General features: G+C 44.7%; 1 protein-coding gene across 2 annotated transcripts in view; it reads right to left on the bottom strand.

Moving 5' to 3' along the window:
• TSPAN14 (tetraspanin 14) overlaps nucleotides 1–20,970 on the bottom strand; it is a 45,492-nt gene that overhangs the window by 10,514 nt on the left and 14,008 nt on the right. For both annotated transcript variants that reach the window (XM_083740520.1, XM_083740521.1), the window contains exons 2-3: nucleotides 16,241–16,338; nucleotides 4,099–4,149 (exon numbers count right to left, since the gene is read on the bottom strand). In XM_083740520.1, the coding sequence (XP_083596646.1) occupies nucleotides 4,099–4,149; nucleotides 16,241–16,321 (132 nt within the window). In that variant the 5' untranslated portion in view covers nucleotides 16,322–16,338. The remainder of the gene's footprint in view (nucleotides 1–4,098; nucleotides 4,150–16,240; nucleotides 16,339–20,970) is intronic.

The following is a 20,970-nucleotide window of genomic DNA, read 5'->3' as shown; positions in this document are numbered from 1 at the left end:
CATTCAAATATGAGCTGCTTCGCGGGAATTCCCGTTGGAATTAGCATTGCATTTCCTTTTAAAACCAACGTCACCAGCTACCAAAACATTAGAAGGGGGGCAGTTGCAAGATGAAGCTGGTACCATCGAATAGATTTGGTGGGCAGAGATAGGACAAGTGTTTCATTTGTGCAACACGAAGCGCTTTGGTTTTTTAAAAAAAACACACACAGATCCAAATAACAGGAAGTGGCAATGAAAAAGAAAGACCCTGGAAAGCCTTGCGCAACCTTTAATACCAGGGTGGCTGCTCCATAGCGGTTTTTTGTGATTCTTCTCCTTGCACAAGTGGAAAAGCAACTTTGGGTTGGGGTTCGCCTTTGCCATGCAAAACTCTTTGCAATATCCAGGAGTCCTTCGGTGAGCAAAAGGGACCTTTCCCAAGCGGAAAGGCACTTTTTGATCCAGCCCACTGAGTGTTCTTTGGAAAGCATGAGAGCATACGGAGACCCCTGTTGGATCAGAGGGCTGACAGCAAATCCCAATCTACCTTCTGCCCATGTCTGTTCTCAAGTCTTCTTCTTCTTTGGCGATCACTCATAGCCAAATAATAATAATAATAATAATAATAATAATAATAATAATAAATTTTATTTATATCCCGCCCTCCCCAGCCTTAGCCGGGCTCAGGGCGGCTAACAACAATAAAACAGTACAAAAGTACAGCATAAACAACACTCTAAAATCATTCATTATAAAATTAATTAATTCAAGCCACTGGCAGCCATTGGGCCAGAGCTCCGCAAAGATTGCCGAGGGAGGGAGTCAGGCTGTGCCCTTGCCAAAGGCCTGGTGGAACAGCTCTGTCTTGCAGGCCCTGCGGAAAGATGTCAAGTCCCGCAGGGCCCTGGTCTCTTGTGACAGAGTGTTCCACCAGATCGGAGCCACAGCCGAAAAAGCCCTGGCTTTTGTTGAGGCCAGCCTAACTTCTCTGTGGCCTGGGACCTTCAAGATGTTTTTATTTGAAGACCGTAAATTTCTCTGTGGGGCATACCAGGAGAGGCGGTCCCGTAGGTACGAGGGTCCTAGGCCGTATAGGGCTTTAAAGGTTAAAACCAGCACCTTAAACCTGATCCTGTACTCCACCGGGAGCCAGTGTAGCTGGTATAGCACCGGGTGAATGTGATCTCGCAGCGAAGACCTCGTAAGGAGTCTCGCTGCAGCATTCTGCACCCGCTGGAGTTTCTGGGTCAGTCTCAAGGGCAGCCCCACGTAGACCGAGTTACAATAATCCAGTCTGGAGGTGACCGTTGCGTGGATCACAGTGGCTAGGTCAGGGCGAGAGAGGTAAGAATGTCTTCCATAAACACAGTTTTAACAATCAGTCCATAAGTGACTGTGGAGGCCACTTCTGGATCCACACGTCCTTCCACAGTGGGGACATTGGTTTCCGGGCGGGAGTTGATCACTGTGTTGATTTGCCAAGCGTGCCTTCCTCTTAGCATGTTTCTCCCTTGCGTCCAGAGTTTGAGTGTCTTCAAAGCTCACCTTTGGTAAAGGCTGTTCTCCAATTGGAGCGCTCACAGGCAAGAGTTTCCCAGTTGTCGGTGTTTATATTACATTTTTAAAATTTGCCATGTGACAGTCCTTAAATCTCTTTCGTTAACCACCAGCATTACGCTTTCCATTTTTAAGTTCGGAATAGAGTAGTTGCTTTGGAAGACGATAATCAGGCATCTGCACAACACGACCCGTCCAATGAAGTTGATGTTGAAGAACCATTGCATACTACCCATCATAATATCACAGGTAAAAATGCCCATAGTTTGGAAATGGAACATCCCCATTTTCTCATTCAGAATTGCTTCTCTTCCTGTCTTCATCCCTGCCGCACTCTCCTAATGATACATTTATAAACCCACTGCCTGAATATACTCCACGGCAATTTCTATGGTTGCAATGGTTCAGAAGGTGCCTTTGGAGTGGCAACAAATCACAGCAAAGTATCCCAAGATCAGCAGTTCACGGGTTGTATTTTCTCCATGAGACTATTTACCTGGGAACAGTTTGCGGGTGAGGGGTAGCATAAAGCAGGCTGACTAATTAAACTTAGCAGCTGAATACAAATAGCAAAACCAGAAAACCCAAAGCCCAAAACATTAAAACTCTCATTAAATGCAATAAAACATCGTCATTACTAAGCGCAAGAAAACAATTTCAGGTTCCAAGGTCCTGAAGATCAACAGCCTGCCCAATTAAAATGGCCAAATCTGGGCTGCTGATTTTTGGTGTGAGTAATAGCCATATGATGCTTCCCTCCTACAGAACTTGTGTGTGTGTTAAGTCAGTCCTTGGAGGAGAAAGGGTACCATAGCAACTATTTTTTTTCTGGAACTCTGCCCATTTTGCGTGAAGCTTCAGAAATAGCCTATCATTTAGAAGTTAAATGTAAATGCACCAAATATCCCCTTGCCTCCTTTTTCCCCGCCCTGACCTGCAAATCTCATCATCACCCTATGGTTAACTGCAGAACAGCCAGCATGTCTAACAAATTCAGAACCTACAATCATGTAAAAGAGGGCCCCATTTAAAAAAGGATTACCTTAGCACAAGGAATTCAGAAAGGATGTTAGGCAAAAGGGCTGTGCTTTATCATCTTCAAACCAAGCCCCACAAAGGCAACAGGAGTGCAGAAGGGGGAGCAGGAATCTCTGCTTTTTCATTCAAACACAGAACTTGTGGTTTTCCCTTGCTGAAACTAAATTTTCATATAGACTAAAGCCGTGGTGCTCAAAGGGTATGGCAGGCAAGGATGGCAAGTGTGGCAGAAAAAGTCAAGGACAAAGAAACGTAACAATGTAGTATAGGACATTGTAGCGTAGAAACCAAATACTTTTTCTTGGATATACAACCAGAAACAGTATCTACGCCTCTCTGCAAGAGTATGGGCTACTCTTATACAGTTGTCCATGACATACTGTTGTGAGCAGGGATTTTTAACCCTGACAAATATGAAAGCGCAGAAAAGAGAAAGGCTTCTTGTGTTTGCTTCAAATTAGGCCTAATATAAATGAGATTACCCGGCAAAAGAAAGCTCACACCTCTCAAACATACTTAAGGTATACATATGTTAGAGGATCTTTTATAATTAGTGTTGGGGTTTTTTAATGCCTCATGTTCTTATGTAGCTGCATTGTTTTACACTTTCTGGACGTCCCATGATCATATTATAAAGCAGTTGTGTTCCATTTTACAAATCAAGCACAGCTAGGAGTTGTTTCTTTTTGCTTCCCAATGTGTTTCTTATGAATGAAAAAATTCGGTGTGATGTGAGCAGCTCTTTTTCTGAAAGTGTGGCTCAGAGAGACAGAAAAAGGTTGAGAAGCGCTGCCCTAGAAGCTGAAGGTGTTTGGTTGATATTCAAACACAAGATTACGTTTCCAACCTTGCTGCTTAATTTTGCCGTAGCAGACCTCCTGGTATCAAAATCTCTTCTGCAGCACCTCATCGCATGCGGGTGGGGTGGGGTGGAAGAGAAGCCAGTGCAGAATTAGGCAAGACATGCCAGCTAACAATAAATTGAGGAAGCTAGGTATCTACTCTCCCAAGCTTTGATTCAAAGCAACACGGGAGATCTGCCCCAGTAACAGCCATATGGCCAAAGTCACCCAAGAGGGAGGCAGGATATAGATATTACCTCCACCAAAATCAGCAGCCCAGGTTGGGTGTGGAAGTGATGAGATGGCATGGCTTCCCCTTAAATGCCTAGCTGGGGCCTGACAGCATATTCAGAAGTAAGCCAAAAGGAACTTGCTCCCAGGAATTGTATAGAGGGTTCCAACCTAAGGTTTCTTCCCTAGAAGAAGTCCCTGTTGGACTTTCTGATATGCAGGATTCTGCTGCAAGGCTCTTTGCATCCCCCCAGATAAGTAGCTGCTTTTGCAGCACACTCGTGAAAATAAGGCTGGAGGCAGAAAAGCGGTGCTAGTTGGGATTTCTGTCCTTCAACAAGAAAGGCCAATGAGTAAAGGATGAGTGTATGTGCTGTGTAAGACCCCTTGCACCTCCTCAATGAGAAGCAGCTCAATTCTCTATAGCAACGAGTCACACTTTTCTTACCTTTTCACTCCAGGCCCAAAGACCAGCCCCAAGAAAGGCAACTCCAGCAAGCTAGGGAAGAAAAAGTAACATGCTTATTATATGCTGGAAAGCATTGTTTGGTCATGTACCCCCACCTAGAAACAATCATTATGAGGCAATATGTACATCACATTCCCCCCCCCCAATGGGATGGAGTAAGGGACAACATAATGAAACACCAGGTACAGGACATCTGCCACACAGGTGTGTTGAAATTTCGCTTCGGGTGAGAGTTTTACAACTGCTGCTGTTTTTCAGGTGTGGAAAGCCTCAAGGCAAGCGTAGAGTCTGGGATATTGCCCAAGGAACCCTAACCACATAATGAGGTCTGAATTGGCTGCGACTATGTGGGGAAGACATGGTGAGCTAGACAGCTGACAGGCTGAATGTGGCATATGTTTTGCATTGAGTCTCCCCCAAAATAGAAGGTGCTGAAAAAAGAGAAAAACAATGAAAATTATCAGAGGGGCTACAGCACCTTCATTCCTGACCAGTGTTGATGTTAGCAGTCTCCCTCTTTTCAAAATGAGTCCCCTGCCTGGGGGGTGGAAAAATGAGGAAGCCAGGCAGAGCCAAAATTAGCACGTAATGAGATTATGCGGGGGAAACTGTGGCTTTAAAAACTACCACCACCAAACAAACTCAAAATCCATGTGGAACGAGGGCTCTGTATGACAGCTGACAACATAGAAGAGGCTGTAAGCCTGAACAGGAAGACCCCCAAAGAGGAGGGAATTAGCATCATCTGAGCCCAGTTTCCCCGCTACACATATATGATACGCTGAATCTCCAGAGGCACAAAGATAGGATTGTGCCCTGCCCCACTTCTCAGTCTAGAGAGGGTAGAGGGGAAATAAATCACCCATCTGTAGTGATATTAAAACTGCAACACACAAGAGAGCGCTCTTTGGAACAGATGAACCGATCAACAGCCTAAACAGGAGCATTTCTACAGAGAAGATGAAGCTGAGAAGGTGATGAAACAGGAAGGAAGTCTTGAGTGAGCGAGAGGCAACTGTTATCTTTGTAATGAATTTCCGAACTCGTTTACACAGTGTGCTAGGTCTGATCAGTTTTGCTTCCCCTTCAGCAAAAGCAGCTATAGATTTCATCGCAATTTCCGCCACACAAGTATGCGTTTTACCCCGCTGCCCCCAAGCAAAGGTTGTTTATTTTTGAGCTCCCCACAAGCAAACCAGCTGGGTGCCAGTTCAGCTTATTTACTGCCGCACAGCATGAGGCCAAAGTGAGAGCCATTCAAACTTGTTTTTTCAGAGGGAAAAATGCTCTAGTGATCTCAAAAGCTCGAGGTGGAAAACCAGGGTGCAATATTCCAGTGCAACTGAAGTCTCATTGTGGAACTGTAATGTATGACTGGACCCCAAGACTGGGCCATAAGAAAACAAGGCTGTCAATGGCTACTAGTCAGGAGAGTTAAAAGCTACCTCCAGGATCACAGACTGCATGTCTCTGAATACCAGCCTCTGGGGAATAACAGGAGGAGAGGGCTATTGTCTTCATGTCCTGCCTGTGGTCTTCCCATTAATAGACAATCTGGTGGGAAACAGGATGCCAGAATAGATGGGCCTTTGGTCTGATCCTGCAGGGCTCTTCTTTCATTCTGAAGTACAGTGCTACCTTGGGTTACACTACCTTCGGGTAACGTAACTTTCGGGTTGTGAACGCAGCAAACCCGGAAGTGTATACTTCTGGGTTTCGCCTCGCGCGCATGTGCAGAAGCGGCACCTCTTGTTGAGGCCTTTTTGGGTTGCGGACGGACCCCCGGAACGAGTTAAGTTCGTATCCGGAGGGTCCACTGTAACATTATTCGGGTCACAGAAGATACTTGAAACTGTCCCACAAACTCCAGCGGGTGCAGAATGCTGCAGCGAGGCTCCTCACGGGGTCCCTGCCATGGGAGCATATTCACCCAGTGCTTTACCAGCTGCACTGGCTCCCGGTGGAGTATAGGGTCAGGTTCAAGGTTCTGGTCTTGACCTTTAAAGCCCTTTGTGGCTTAGGGCCCTCGTATCTACGGGACCGCCTCTCCTGGTATGCCCCACAGAGGACCTTAAGGTCCATGGATAACCATAGTTTAGAGGTCCCGGGCCCTAAGGAAGTCAGACTATCCCACACCAGGGCCAGGGACTTTTCAGTGATGGCTCCTACCTGGTGGAATGCTCTGTCCTATGAGACTAGGGCCCTTCAGGATTGAACCTCCTTCCGTCGGGCCTGCAAGACAGAGCTAGTCCGCCTGGCCTTTAATCTGAATTCAGCGTGATCTTTTATTTCCCTTCTCTTCCCTCCCCCTCCCCTTTTATGAAGATCACCCACTCTGAGACCCCACAGCTAATTCTCCCCTGGCCTCCTCGCTGGCCCAAGTAGGACCAATTCAGCCAGCTAGCCCTGGGGATTATCTAATGCTTATTTCCCCTAAATTGATTTTTGAATTTTATTGTTATTCATGTTTTTATACACGAAAGCCAGTGTGGTGTAGTGGTTAAGAGCGGTAGACTTGTAATCTGGGGAACCGGGTTCGCGTCTCTGCTCCTCCACATGCAGCTGCTGGGTGACCTTGGGCCAGTCACACTTCTCTGAAGTCTCTCAGCCCCTCTCACCCCACAGAGTGTTTGTTGTGAGGGAGGAAGGGAAAGGAGAATATTAGCCGCTTTGAGACTCCTTAGGGTAGTGATAAAGCGGGATATCCAATCCAAACTCCACTTCTTATACTGTATTTTATGCTGCTTTTATAATTAAGTGTTTTAAATTTGTTGTTAGCTGCCCTGAACCCGGTTTTTGAACCGGGAAGGGCGGGGTATAAATAAATAAATAAATTATTATTATTATTATTATTATTATTATTATTATTATTATTACCACCCCCCTAAAGAAACCCATGCACGAATGCATGGAGCTCACCCATTAGAGCAGTGGTTCTCAAAGGTTGTGGCGCACCATACTGGTGTGGCAGGAGCAGATAGCAAGGGTGGTGGGAAGATTCAAGGGCAACTGAGCATTTGAACATTTCACTGTTGTATTATACAATATACTACAGTTTATACTATAGTAACAAGTCCCATTTTTTTTGTTTGCTGAATATGGATAGACACCTTTTCAAAATTAGATACTGAGGACAATCTCACCATATAAATGAGATTACCCAGCCAAAGCAAGCTCACGCCTCTCATTGAGCTTACGTACGTAAGGTACTGTTATAAGAATTTTTAGGTCTTATATATATATAAAATAAATGTTCATAAATGTACCAAGCAAACACATATATAAATATATAAACCACATCCAAAACCCACAGGAAAAGTCCTAAAGCCATTTTGACTCTTTCACTTACCTCAAATATTTCTCCACAAGGTCGAAGGAAATGCAGAAACCTCCCTATTGTCTCTGTCCTCACAAATCCTGCCTTAAGGGCACATTTAAGGTGTGAATAGGGTGAGCTTGTGACCTGGCTCAGGAATTAAGTATTATCATTACAAAAGAATGGCCAGGCTCCCCAGGTATTCCAGTCAAGTGACCATTAACAGGTAACCTGGCAGACAGGGTAAAAACAAGGCACTCAGATTTCTGTTGTAGACCACCTTTTCTGTGATGTAAGTATGATGTTATCTGTGGGGTGGTCTTGGGCTACATCCCTTCTTTGATGTATGTATGATGTATTGGGGGGGTGGTCTTGAGCTACAGGGTAGCAATTTCAAAAGTCTATATAAGGGCTTGCACACCATTGTTCTGGGTTCCTCCTCCCTCCTGTGTGGCGGGGGAGGGGGTGAGCACCCTGTTGCAACAGTTAATAAAGCTTACTAGCTGCTTTGCTTCTCAATATTCTCTGATTGGTCTCTGTTATTTTCTCCTACCAATAGAGAACCTACAAAAGGAATCTATATGGGGTCTTGGATACCCCAAAAGGGAAAAGGGGCATAACAGTACATATATAAGAGGCTAGTTTATAATTCTTTTTTTGGGAACTATTCACATTCCTATGTAGCTGCATTGTTTTATACTTTCTGGGTGTCTCGTGATCATAATATAAAGTAGTTGTGTTCCATTTTATAAATCAAGCACGGTGAGGAGATTTGTTTGTTTGTTTGTTTTCCCCCAATGTATTTCTTATTAATTAAAAAAAAATGGTGTGACGTGAGCAGATTTTTATTCTGAAAGTGTGGCCTGGAGGAAAAAAGAGAACTACTGCATTAGAACTACGAGCCATGGACACATTGTCTTCTCTGCCACCATAAACCATCACCACATTGATGCATGGAGATTGCAGGCATTAACCTCATCCCAGTACACTTTGCAAGACCTCAAGGCCAGAAAAAGGGTGAAAAATAGCTACAAAACTGATGCGGGTACTTTTTATTATAAAAAAATATTTCTCATGGGCAGAAGCACAACAGTCATCTCCATTTACACAGCAGAACGTGCATTTACGATCTAGCTTTAAAAACACCTGTCAAAACAGAGGGAAGCTTACCAAGATTTAGACAGCTGTTTCAACTTCCACTCTCTATTGGAATACAGACCCGCTGCTGGATTTTTAAAACTGACCCTGGAAGCCAAGGTGAGCACTGACAAACAAGCAGAGAGAATTCTCAGGGATTCCTGGTGCAGCTTCTGAATTCTTGAGAATTCTCTCTGCACCCTCCACCTTCTTAGAACATCACCCAGGGTTGGTTCCATGTGCATGTTGGAATCCAATGGCTTGGTGTTGCCAAGCAGAAAGCCCAAACAGCTACCCAAAACTTCTAAAAGCTGATTACTTTTCTATAATTTTGTGGCAAACACACAAATCCAAGAGACTAACCATACATGAGCAAGCTTGATCGGCAACGACGGAGGTCCCGAGGACTTGGTCACCGTTATCTACACTGTCCACATGGACGGTTCCCACCCACTTTGCCGCATCAGAATGAACAGCAGCCATCCACTTCTCTTGGAGAAAGTGAAGTGCCGCACTCTGGAATTTTGCTAAAGGTAAAGGGACCCCTGACCAATAGGTCCAGTTGTGACCGACTCTGGGGTTGTGGCGCTCATCTCGCTTTATTGGCCGAGGGAGCTGGGGTACAGCTTCCGGGTCATGTGGCCAGCATGACTAAGCCGCTTCTGGCAAACCAGAGCAGCGCACGGAAACACCGTTTACCTTCCCGCCTGAGCGGTACCTATTGATCTACTTGCACTTTGACGTGCTTTCGAACTGCTAGGTTGGCAGGAGCAGGGGCCGAGCAACGGGAGCTCACCCCGTCGCAGGGATTCGAACCGCCAAACTTCTGATAGGCAAGCTCTAGGCTCTGTGGTTTAACCCACAGCGCCACCTGTGTCCCCTTTTTTTTGCTGCTTTTTTTTTTGGCAATCTTGCAAAAAAAATTGTCCCATCTCCGCCCCCCGCCAAATTTTCTAACACTGCCTGGCCCTCGCTGACATGGATCCTGCACCAAGCACAATATGCACACCCAAAACAGACACATACAAAAAAGGAGTGCAGCCCCCAAACCCCACCACTGCAGCATCTTCACATCTCCTCTGTCCACAGATAACCAACAGGCCTTTTGTGAGAGTTCAGCTGAACACCAACCCCTTCAACCTCCCAAGCCTGACAAAGAGAACACGCAAGCCTCTGTATCCAATCTAGTTACATTTTCCTGGGGTATTCTGTCAGTTCTCTTTAGATTAAACCAGCCAACTATCCTGTGGGGCGTGTCATTTTAGGGGCTAAACCATGGGTAGGCAAACTAAGGCCCAGGGGCCGGATCCAGCCCAATCGCTTTCTAAATCTGGCCCGCGGATGGTCCAGGAATCAGCGTGTTTTTCCATGAGTAGAATGTGTCCTTTTATTTAAAATGCATCTCTGAGTTATTTGTGGGGCATAGGAATTTGTTCATATTTTTTTCCAAAATATAGTCTGGCCCCCCACAAGGCCTTAGGGACAGTGGCCTGGCCCCCTGCTGAAAAAGTTTGCTGACCCCTGGACTCATTTTTTTGCAATTTCTTCAGTGAGGGGGTCTTTAATTTTGGCGTGTGAGTAATTCAAATCTGGTATTACTTTTGTGACTGGACAACATTTAGCTTGCTAAGTCTGTTTTTAATGAAGAAGCACATAAACTGCTTTCAGGGAATTTTTATTTTTACCTTCTGAAAATGTCAGGTAATGCTAAATAAAATTAGTAATACTATAAAATATAAACACAAGTACTTGAAAATCATTTTTTCTACACAATTTTACAAACATTTTACTTCCCAGGCAATACTAAATTATATTGATTTAACCCAAATATATCTTCAATTCCCAAGTTATGTTACAACCCTTTTTAGCGCTCCTCATTTTGGGAATCTGAAAGCTGGAAAATTCAACACGCTCTACATAATACTTCAAAAAAAAACACATGCCTTGTGACATGAACTTTTTAAAGCAAAAGTTAATTTCCTAGCCTGCTTTAGGAGTTCTTATTTTTATTTCCAGATCTTTGATTATTATTTTATTTTTTTACAAAGGACAATTGACACAATTGTGGCCTAAACCTTTCTGAAAGCCAGAACTATCCATGGTCTCTGCAGAAAATGCTACCTTGCTTTATCCCAACCTAAAAACCAGAAGCACAGCAGGAAATGGCTGACAAGTGTGGTATCTTTGATAAGGATGAAAGGGAAAAAGGAAAAGTAAACACAAAACACATCTGTTTGCATTAAGCCAGGAGACCCCCATCTCCTGGTGAACGCATGCATTAGAACTTCACAAAGGCTGATGAGTAAGTAGCAAAGGAAGGTGAGGGGAACTCACACAGAGAGGAAACTCTTTTAACTCACACAAACAGCTCAGCTCACAGATTTTCAAATCTGATATAAAAAGACTAGCCAGAGGGCTGAGCTTTCAGTGTGGGTGGGTGTGCAATTCACAGAAGCTTTTTGTTCTCATTCTTATTTCTCAAACAGTAGTGGCTAACTCCCAGCCCATCTAGCCATTCTTCTGCCCCACTCTCCCCCTCTGTAAATCTTCTCCAATTTTGATGGTGGCAGAAAAATGGGAGTGAGACCATAGACACAGAGCTGGGCAGTGAGGGAAGTTTGTGTATACACACATGTATGGGTGTGTGAGAGAGAGACTGTGGGTGGCGACACTCTAGCATATACATCCCAGGGTGTATACAGTCCTCAGGTTAATAATAACAATAATCAGTGCTTTTTCTGGAGGGATGCAGGAGTACGCATTCTCCTAAACATTTTGTGAATCTTTGTACTTTTATCCGTTTATTGTATTTATTTTTCCTGATCTGAACTATAAAATGGTGATTTTCTTGAGTCAAAATGAGAATACCCCTAATCTTTGTTTTTGAAAAAAGGACTGATGATGATGATTATTTGCCACTCCTGTTATATAGGCTGGTTTACATTCATGCACTCCCTAAAATTTATCTTCTGTTAATGACTGGAAGCTAATTTCCTAAACAGGTTCTGCTGAAAATTATTTACATCCTTAAACATGGCAAAAGTAGTTTTTTCCCAAATAGGTTGAATCTTAAACAATAGAAAACGCAGTAAAAAAAAGAGTTCGCTTGTAATAGATCCAGTGCTTCAGTGCTCATTTCTTCTCTTTCCAAAATACAGTGGTGCCCCGCAAGACGAACGCCTCGCAAGACGGAAAACCCGCTAGACGAAAGGGTTTTCCGTTTTGGAGGCACTTCGCAAAACGAATTTCCCTATGGGCTTCCTTCGCAAGACGAAAGCCCATAGGGAAATCTCCGGGACAGCGGGGAAGCGCAGCGCGTCTTCCCCACTGTCCTCGGACCTCCTCCGAAGGCCTGCGGTGGGGCAGAGAGACCTCCTCCCCGCGCCAGCCTTCGGATGGCTGTCCTGAAGACTTGCGGTGGGAGGAGGGTTTTCCTTCCCACCGCCAACATTCAGAATGCTGTTCTGAATGTTGGCGGTAGGGAAGAAAAACCCTCCTCCCACCACAAGCCCCGGGAACAGAGGAGAAGCGCTGCGCGCCTTCCCCTCTGTTCCCGTACCTGTCCGAAGACTGCCGGTGGGGCGGAGAGACCTCCTCCCGCCACCAGCCTTCGGAGCAACCGTGCTTCACAAGACGAAAAACTCGCAATAAGAAAAAACTTGCGGAACGAATTAATTTCGTCTTGCGAGGCACCACTGTAGATTTTTATCTTGGAACAATTGAAAACGCAGTAAATACTTGTGATATACCAGTCCACTTGTGATATACCCATAGTTCAGTGCTCAGATGTTGTTTCGGAAATCAGATGTTTCATTGCTAAAGAGCTCAGTCATCAAGCTTTGTAGTAAACAATATACAAGAGAAGACAAGCGGCAAAAGGATCACCCCTTACAATATTTCCTTAAAGCTTGTTGCTTTCCCCCTACAGCGAAGACAACCCCTGTAACCCATCAACTTTCCCTCTAGCTCAGGGGTCCCCAAACTAAGGCCCGAGGGACTCGTTTATCCGGCCCGCAGCAACTCCTGCCGCCCGCGCTTACCGGCGCTGTGCGGCTGCCCACTTCTGGGTCAGAGGAGCACCGGAAATAGCTTGTGCACATGCGCAAGCGTTATTTCCGGTGCACATCCGGTTCGTAGGAGGCCCATGCACATGCACACAAGCTATTTCCGGTGCTCCTCCGACCCGGAAGTGCACCAGAAATATGGTGTGCGCACACGTATGGGCACGCGCTCCTCCGCCCTCTGGCCCACCGTGCGATCGGCGCTGAAGACACTGGCCCGAGGCACGGTAAGTTGCTGACTCCTGCTCTAGCTGATAGACACAAGGCTTCCCCATCTTCAGCTTGCAAGAGTTGACCTGACAGATCAAACGAAGTTCCACCTGGTCCAGCATTCTCTTCCCAACTGCAGCCAGAAAGTGCCTGAAGAAGCTCACAAGCAGCTCACAAAGGCAACAGCCATTAGCTAGTACTCAAAAGATACAACGCAGGGGTAACCAACTGGTTGTCCGCCCAGCTCCCGATGTTTAGCTGGCTGGTGCTGATGATGGGAGTTGGACTCCAACAACCTCTGGACAGCATCACATTGGCTACCCCCCCCAAAAAAAAACCTTTCTGAAACAGGAGGTTCCATTTTGATATCTCAACTAGCCATCGACAGACCTATGCTCCAGGAATTTGTCTGATCTTTTAAGAAGCCATTTAAGCAGGTGGCAATGGATTTGTGAGAAATTCTGCATTATGGACTCAACTGCTTCCTCTAGGCTGTCCTGAAGGAGCTGCCAATTAACTACATCGGATAGCATTACAAAGGAGGGAGCAGAACTTATCCAATGCTGTCGTGCTGTCAAGAGAATCTTGCAGCCTCACCTACTTCTCCTACCACAAGGATTTCCCTTTTAGGGAGGGGTCTCATTCAGAGTTTTAACTACAGTCAGCCTTATATGGGGACAGGCACTTTCACTTACTATCTTTGTGCCAAACCAACTGTGTCACAACCCATGTTCAAAGAAGCCTAGAGTTGGGAAAGTTCTTGAGGATTATCTAGCCCAACTCCCTGCAATGCAGGAATATGCAGCTTTCCCATATGGGGATCAAACTCGAAATACCTTGGCATTATCGACACCATGTTCTAACCAACTGAGCTATCCTGGCTGTTAAAAGGCTTACAAACTGTGGCATCAGCAAACTAGAAATCGTAAGTTACAGCACTGGTTTGGACAATACTCCAGAGGTTTTTAGTTTTTAATGTTTGATGTTTTATTGTGTTTTTAATATTTTGTTGGAAGTCGCCCAGAGTGGCTGGAGAAACCCAGCCAGATGAGTGGGGTATAATTAATTTTATTATTATTATTCCTACTACTACTACTACTACTATCCAAATGCCAGCCTCACCTTGGCCATCCAGGCAAAAGAATATGTCCCAATGTGGCCTACATACCTGGAACCATATCATGGAGGCCGACATTATGGGTTTAATTCCCCATATAAAATCTGGGAATCAACCATGTGATTTTGGCTACACATAGGGGTTGTACAGGCATAGATACAACTGCATGGATGGTGGAAACAGCATCAGGCTTCATTTAAAGAGCAGGATTGGGCCCTTGAACTATCATATGAACAGGTGCATTGTTCACTCTGAAACTGAAAGAGGGTCGGGGGGGAACTTCATCTTTCCCCCCAAATTGGAATCTCCACCCCAACCCCCCTCCTCCAACCCACCTCACCCCAAATCCCTCAAACAGAAGAAAAACTCAACTCTCAGCAGTGGACTTTTCCCACATTTATATTACACGCACATACTTGCAGAGGCTTAAACAGCCTTTGTTCGGAAGATTTGTTGCAGTGTTACTTGTTTCTGTTGGTAAACAAAAGGTAGTTACTAGGAAGCTGGGCTTCCGGATTCCATTATTGTACGGTTAAAGGGCAACAGAAAAGATATCCTTTAATGGATCAAAGAACTGGTTACAATGCCATAAATAGTTGAACTGTTATGGCAATCAAGTTAAAGTCCACAGAACCAAGTCTCGCTGTGCTCAGAAAATGAAATGGTAAAAAAAACCCAGAATACATTCACGAAGTTGTACTTGGCTGGGCTTTGCTCAAAGTGATCTTTGCAGAGAGTAGAAAGCTGGACTTCTTAAGTCAGATCTGTGCAGCTTGTGACTGGCCATTAGTTGATAAAATTCCCTGGCTTTGCTCTCTGTTTGGGACTGCAAAATCAGAGTGGTTTTCAAGCATGTATGGCAAGCCCCATACATGGCAAAAACTTTGTTTGCATTGCTGGTACTTTTATAGTTACCCACTTTCATTGGGGAGCAATTCGTAAGTGAAATGAAATAAAAAATTAAATCAAATCCCTTTGGTGGTGGAGGGAGGGAGAAAAAGAAGACTGTGCCACTCCAAAAGGTAGGTTTGGAGGCCAATTTAACCACATCATGGCAACCTCTAGGAAGACAGTGGTTATGTTGTTGTGGTAGAATCACCTTAACTGCGTGGAGAAGCTTTCAAACAACATTTCCTTGTGACCAGAGACTGGATAGGAGCTTCCAGCCCTCATTTCTTTAGGATCAACATGCCAGAGTCTGTCTAGGGAATGTGTTAGTAGCTGGTCAATGTCTACCAAGTGGGTTAGAAGCTCCCGACCAAACTCTGTTAGGGTTCAAGCTTCAAGGGAACAAAAACAGACGAGATGATGTTCCTGGCAGACAGCAAGATGTTCATAACGAACAAAGGTTTACGGGGTGACCTTTTTCGAAGGAGGAACCAATAAACCAAAAGATTCCAAGTTACCCACATTTATACATTGTTAATAGAGCCGCTGTTCAAATGGCATCACAGTGCTGCTCTATACAGCATGTGTGAGCAAGAGGGGTCTCTCTTTCTGGTTACTCCAGGTTGCTATTTTGCTGCTGTTCTGTCTCTTCCTCTGTGTTTTTAAAAACAACACCTCAATATAAAAACCAAGCAAGTGAAATGTTTCCAAATCTGGAGATTAAATGGTGGGGGAAACCTCCAGGGCTATGTTTGGATGTGTTAAAGGTAAAGGTACCCCTGCCCGTACGGGCCAGTCGTGTCCGACTCTAGGGTTGTGCGCCCATCTCACTTAAGAGGCCGGGGGCCAGCGCTGTCCACAGACACTTCCGAATCACGTGGCCAGCGTGACAAGCTGCATCTGGCGAGCCAGCGCAGCACACGGAAACGCCGTTTACCTTCCCGCTAGTAAGCGGTCCCTATTTATATACTTGCACCCGGGGGTGCTTTCGAACTGCTAGGTTGGCAGGCGCTGGGACCGAGCAACGGGAGCGCACCCCACCGCGGGGATTCGAACTGCCGACCTGACAATCGGCAAGTCCTAGGCGCTGAGGTTTTACCCACAGCGCCACCCACGTCCCTTGGATGTGTTAGACTTCAACAAAGTTGCAACACCAGCTATCAGGTTCTAGAAATCCAAAAAACTAATGCTTGTAGGGAAATGACAGCTGAAGTCACCCATATGCTATTTCAGTTTGTCATATCTTGCTCCATCCCATGGTCAACGCATTTGATGTCAACATAAAATCTGTCCAATCTGAGGTACACAGCACCTGAGCATTCAAAACATGGCAGATTTGGCAAAATGACCCTTCTCTACAAAAATAGGAAAAAAAGAAGACTGAATACTTACCCAGAAGATTATGTTGTAGCTGAAAAGCAGGTATTTGTACCAACAGCTGACTTCAGCAGAAGAATACCGGTAATAGTGCATCTTTTATAGAGCAGTGACTACATAGAACCAGAAAAAGAAAAAGAAAAGAAAGATCAGTAAGAAGGAGAAATGCAGTGGCATTCAACATACCCAAGCCACACCAATAGTCCATAATCATTGGTTAAGTAGCGTAATTCCATATTGACTCACATGGCATTTGGGCATGTAATCTTTTTGTGTTAGCTAATATAACCACTGAGCCTCTTGGGTTTGCTGATCAGAAGGTCAGCAGTTCGAATCCCCGTGCCGGGGTGAGCTCCCATTGTTTGATCCCAGCTCCTGCCCACCTAGCAGTTCGAAAGCACGCGAAAAAGTGCAAGTAGATTAAAAGGTACTGCTCCGGCAGGAAGGTAACTGGAGTTTCCGTGCACTGCTCTGGTTTTGCCAGAAGCGGCTTAGTCCTGCTGGCTACATGACCCGGAAAAACTGTCTGTGGACAAACACCGGCTCCCTTGGCCTGTAAAGTGAGATGAGCGTCGCAACCTCAGAGTCGTCTGTGACTGGACTTAAATGTCAGGGGTCCTTTACCTTTTTTATTATGATTTGGGTGTTAACTAGATTGATCTTCCCTACACAAATAATCAAGAAGTAGGCCACAGATAGTTTATATGCTTCCTTTTAATTGTGTTTTAAAAGGTATGGCCAACATAACAGTTTGTCAACCTCAAGAATTTATCTGCAACTTGGACAATTCTACTCCCCCATCTGTAATAATACGCATAAGCAGCTAATGTTTTACGGGCAAATGCCAAACCTGAGCTAATGTGTATTAGAAACTTGGGGGGGGGGGGGAGTTTTCTGCAAAGTATGTGTGAGCAACATAGCAGTTCATTGGCATACACAAATAAATGCTTCCAAAGCAACAATTATGTTTACATAACACTTTACTGTGCATTCACAAATTTCAGTTCAGCAGGAAGTCCATGTGATAAGTTGTAAAGCCCAAAAGAAATTGACTGTGGCAACATTTTAGTATGTTGTTTCTTTTCAACAAATCCAAACCAACATCTCATACATGCACAGAGACCACGAAGATGAGGCTGCCTAGCCACCCCTGAAAGTGCAACTGGTAGCATTTCAGAGAACGCTACCTTTGAGTTCCTGGCTTTCAGCATCCTGCCTAGCAACCAAAATTTGGCTTCCAGGACCTCACAACTACATTTCCCCTTATTACTGGTGCCAACATGCACCCGACCACTGACTCAACGCTATCTACGATCAGTTCTCTGCAAGTCTGCCTAGCACCTTTCAACCTCCCATGCTGGGTGATATCTGGTTTTCAACATTGTGATGTATCACCAGCTAAACATTGTGATATGCTGATATATCACAATGTGTGGAATAAGGATGGAACGATGTAGAGGCATTAGCTGGCTTCATGATTTTTCCTGCATAGTTTTTCAGGACCTGCTCTTGTGATTCACTGCCCCCTGCATGAAGGAGGAGAGAGCTGAGCCAGCAGAATTCACAGGGGCTGCAGGAATCAAGAGAGCATTGGCTGGCTTCTCGGTTTCCCCCATATCGTGATTTTTGCATGGCACACACACACACACACACATATCATGATTTTTGCCAGGTCAAAAATTATGAAACCAATATCACAATATGGACTTCAAACCGGTTTTGGACAATATATCACTATATCGCCCAGCCCTAGTTGGGAGTGGGGCTAAGTAAGCCCATAGGTCAGAGATTCCTTCACTACTACTTTCAACTCTGGCTTTCTGTCTCACTGCTTATTTTCCATCTCTGCAAATAAAATTAAAAAAACAACAACTGCAATGAACCTTGACTTCAGCTCAATGATCCCCAAAAGATTTCATTCAGGTATAAACAAGTATCACAATACAACTGTAGACAAAGATGTGCAAAAACAACCCAATACTGTATTCGACAAATGATGAGCATGCATTTGTGTACCAGCCCTCAGAATTATGTTCTCCTTTCCATGCCTGCAAATAACTATAATGCATGGCCTTGACTCTGTTTCAAATAACACAGCATAACTTACTTTCTTCACTAAACTCAAAATGCTGTAGCTTCCAGGCTGTAAAAATAGTCAAGGAAAAGACTTTCAACTCTCTTCAAAGTTTGCAGATTAGTCAGCCAATTGCCTCATAGTACTTTCATCATGTAAAAAGAAAAACGGCTAGCGCAGCCTCTCCAACCCACTCCAGACTCAGATTTGTTTACACTACTGCAACTGTAACTCTGAACAGATCAGCAGTGAGAGCCTCAAAACCAGAGACAGAAGTCTTCCTTTCCTCTGCCCTGAATGAGGTAGGCAGAGTTGACACTTTCAGCAACAGCAGAGAAGGATAATGGCAAAAGACAAGAGGAATGGTATGAAGACAGTGCGAAAATGTGTTCCGATATTCTCTGCTCATTACAGATTCTCTGAACATCAGCATGAAACTAATCATTCGAACAGCCCTGAATTGATCAACATCCTTGGTGTGGAACCTGGTATTCTACCACCATTTTAAAAGTTACCACCGAAAGGTGGCATATGTGGTTTTCTGCTCCTGCATTTTATCCTCACAGCAAGATAGGTTGGGCCAAGAGATAATGAATCGTCCCTTCACCCAGTGAGGCTTCAACTCTATATCTCCCTAGTCCTTGTCCAACTCTCTGAAACCATCACACTAGCTCTCACCTTCAAACATTCAGGCTTTATGTGCTTTCTGTCTATCAGTTCCACATCAATTAATTCCTCCCATTCCTTCTAGAATCCATCTTCCATTCAGAGGACACACACACAGCCCCTTTCTACTTATCCATCAGGTGCTACCAAGTTTCCCTGCTGCCCCATTCACATTGTCAGCAACCGTTATGCCAACAAAGGTTTCTGCAAGAAATTTGGTTTTTGCAATAAATTCAAACAACTGCAATTTCTCCCGCTACAGTGTTCTTTTCCGGTTTCTTGTGTCCAGTGATGGACACTGGAGGACCATAAACAAAGTTTTCTCCATCAGCCTAGTTTAAATGTAAATGGAATGAATCCTAGCTCATTAGGTGACTGAGAATTTCTGCACCGGGGTGAATAAACAGAAATTATCCCCTGCCCTTAGTTTCTCAACTGCTGAAGCAACAAAAGCCAGGCCCAAATCAGAACAAACCTTCTACATATTCTAGAAATGCCCTTGGCTGCCAAATGGAAACAACACTCGAGTGATGGATTGCTATGAAAGCATCTGTGCTATCAGCCACTCGCCTCAAATGTCCGATTTTGTTAATTAAGGTTTCAGGTAGGTTTTATACAACTGCTTCTACAAAGCTGGGGGTTTTTTCCAGCCTGCTGTGAGCAGTATTAATCCATGCAGTAGAGCTTCCCATCAGAGTTCCCTGCCCTCAAAAAGAAGAAGAAAACTTCTACCACAACCACCCCAGCCTTCTTCATTTTGTGTACAGTGATAACTCGGGTTACAAACACCTTGGGTTACAAACACTTCGGGTTACAGACTCCACTAACCCACAAGTAGTACCTCAGGTTAAGAACTTTACCTCAGGATGAGAACAGAAATCATGGGCTGGCGTGGCAGCGGGAGGCCCCATTAGCTAAAGTTGTACCTCAGGTTAAAACGGTTTCAGGTTAAGAACGGACCTCCAGAACGAGTTAAGTTCGTAACCAGAGGTACTACTTTATCTGTAAAGGTCATACATGCAGCAATGTTCTGTTTCCAAACCAAGTGGAAATTGATTTCCAGAAAGGGAGTAGGCCATTTTTGGGCTGGATAGAAACTGACACATGATCAGATATCACAGAGGACAACAAAGTTGTGGTTCATGGAGAGAGGAATTGTTCCCTGTAGCCCTTCATTCTCCCTTCTGTCTCACATAAGGGCAATGAGACATCTGACTTTATCTGCTGAGGGCACATTTGCTTGGCTACTGCTGACTGGAGAATAGCCAGCAAGGCAGTCGTGTTTCTCCCCATTCTGAAACTCCCTGACCCCTGCAGTTCTTTTACTCTTCCACTTTCCTCCACCATCTCTAAATGAGTCCTTAGAAACTCAGATATATAAGCTAGGTGCCAAATGGCTCCTTAAACCAAAGTTGCAGTCTATGTCTAGTTGCCATTTGGGAGCGAAAGGGCTCCAAAGTATTATTTTTCAAATGATGGGCTGTGATTGAATATCAGTTAAACATCTGGCTAGTTTAGATGACAACCTTGAGCTAGGTTCAGAACTTTGAAAACTTAAAGAAGAAAGGTTACTTGATCCAAGGACAAATTGGCCTATTAATATCTCTTTTTCTTAATGGTGACACGGACCATTCATAACATAGGGATATTCTTCAGAACTGTGAGATGGGAAGTGGGGGTGCGGTAAGTGAAGACAAGCTACAACAATTAACTATAACCATGTTCGCCGCTCCTGCTTAAGTAGCACAGAAAAAGCATTTTGGTTCCTGAAATTCATTCCATTTGTACAGATAAAATATAAACCCACAGGATTCTATAGGATGTGGTAATATTGTGTGAAAACAGTCCAGATCCAATGATGCCCTGGCACACACCTCCAGATGGTGGAGATGTCAGGTGCCAGCCTGGCACCAAGGCATCTTCACTTGGTCGCAAGTGGTCGAAAGCCAGGTGCAAAATGCGCCTGGCATCTGGCTAATTTCAAACACGGAGTCCTTGCCACCTA

This window comes from Podarcis gaigeae (genome assembly GCF_964106915.1).
Source record: "Podarcis gaigeae genome assembly, chromosome: 5".
In the NCBI taxonomy this organism is placed as follows: domain Eukaryota; kingdom Metazoa; phylum Chordata; class Lepidosauria; order Squamata; family Lacertidae; genus Podarcis; species Podarcis gaigeae.
Note: the sequence above shows the minus strand (reverse complement) of the source record. Positions and strands in the feature narration are given on the sequence as shown.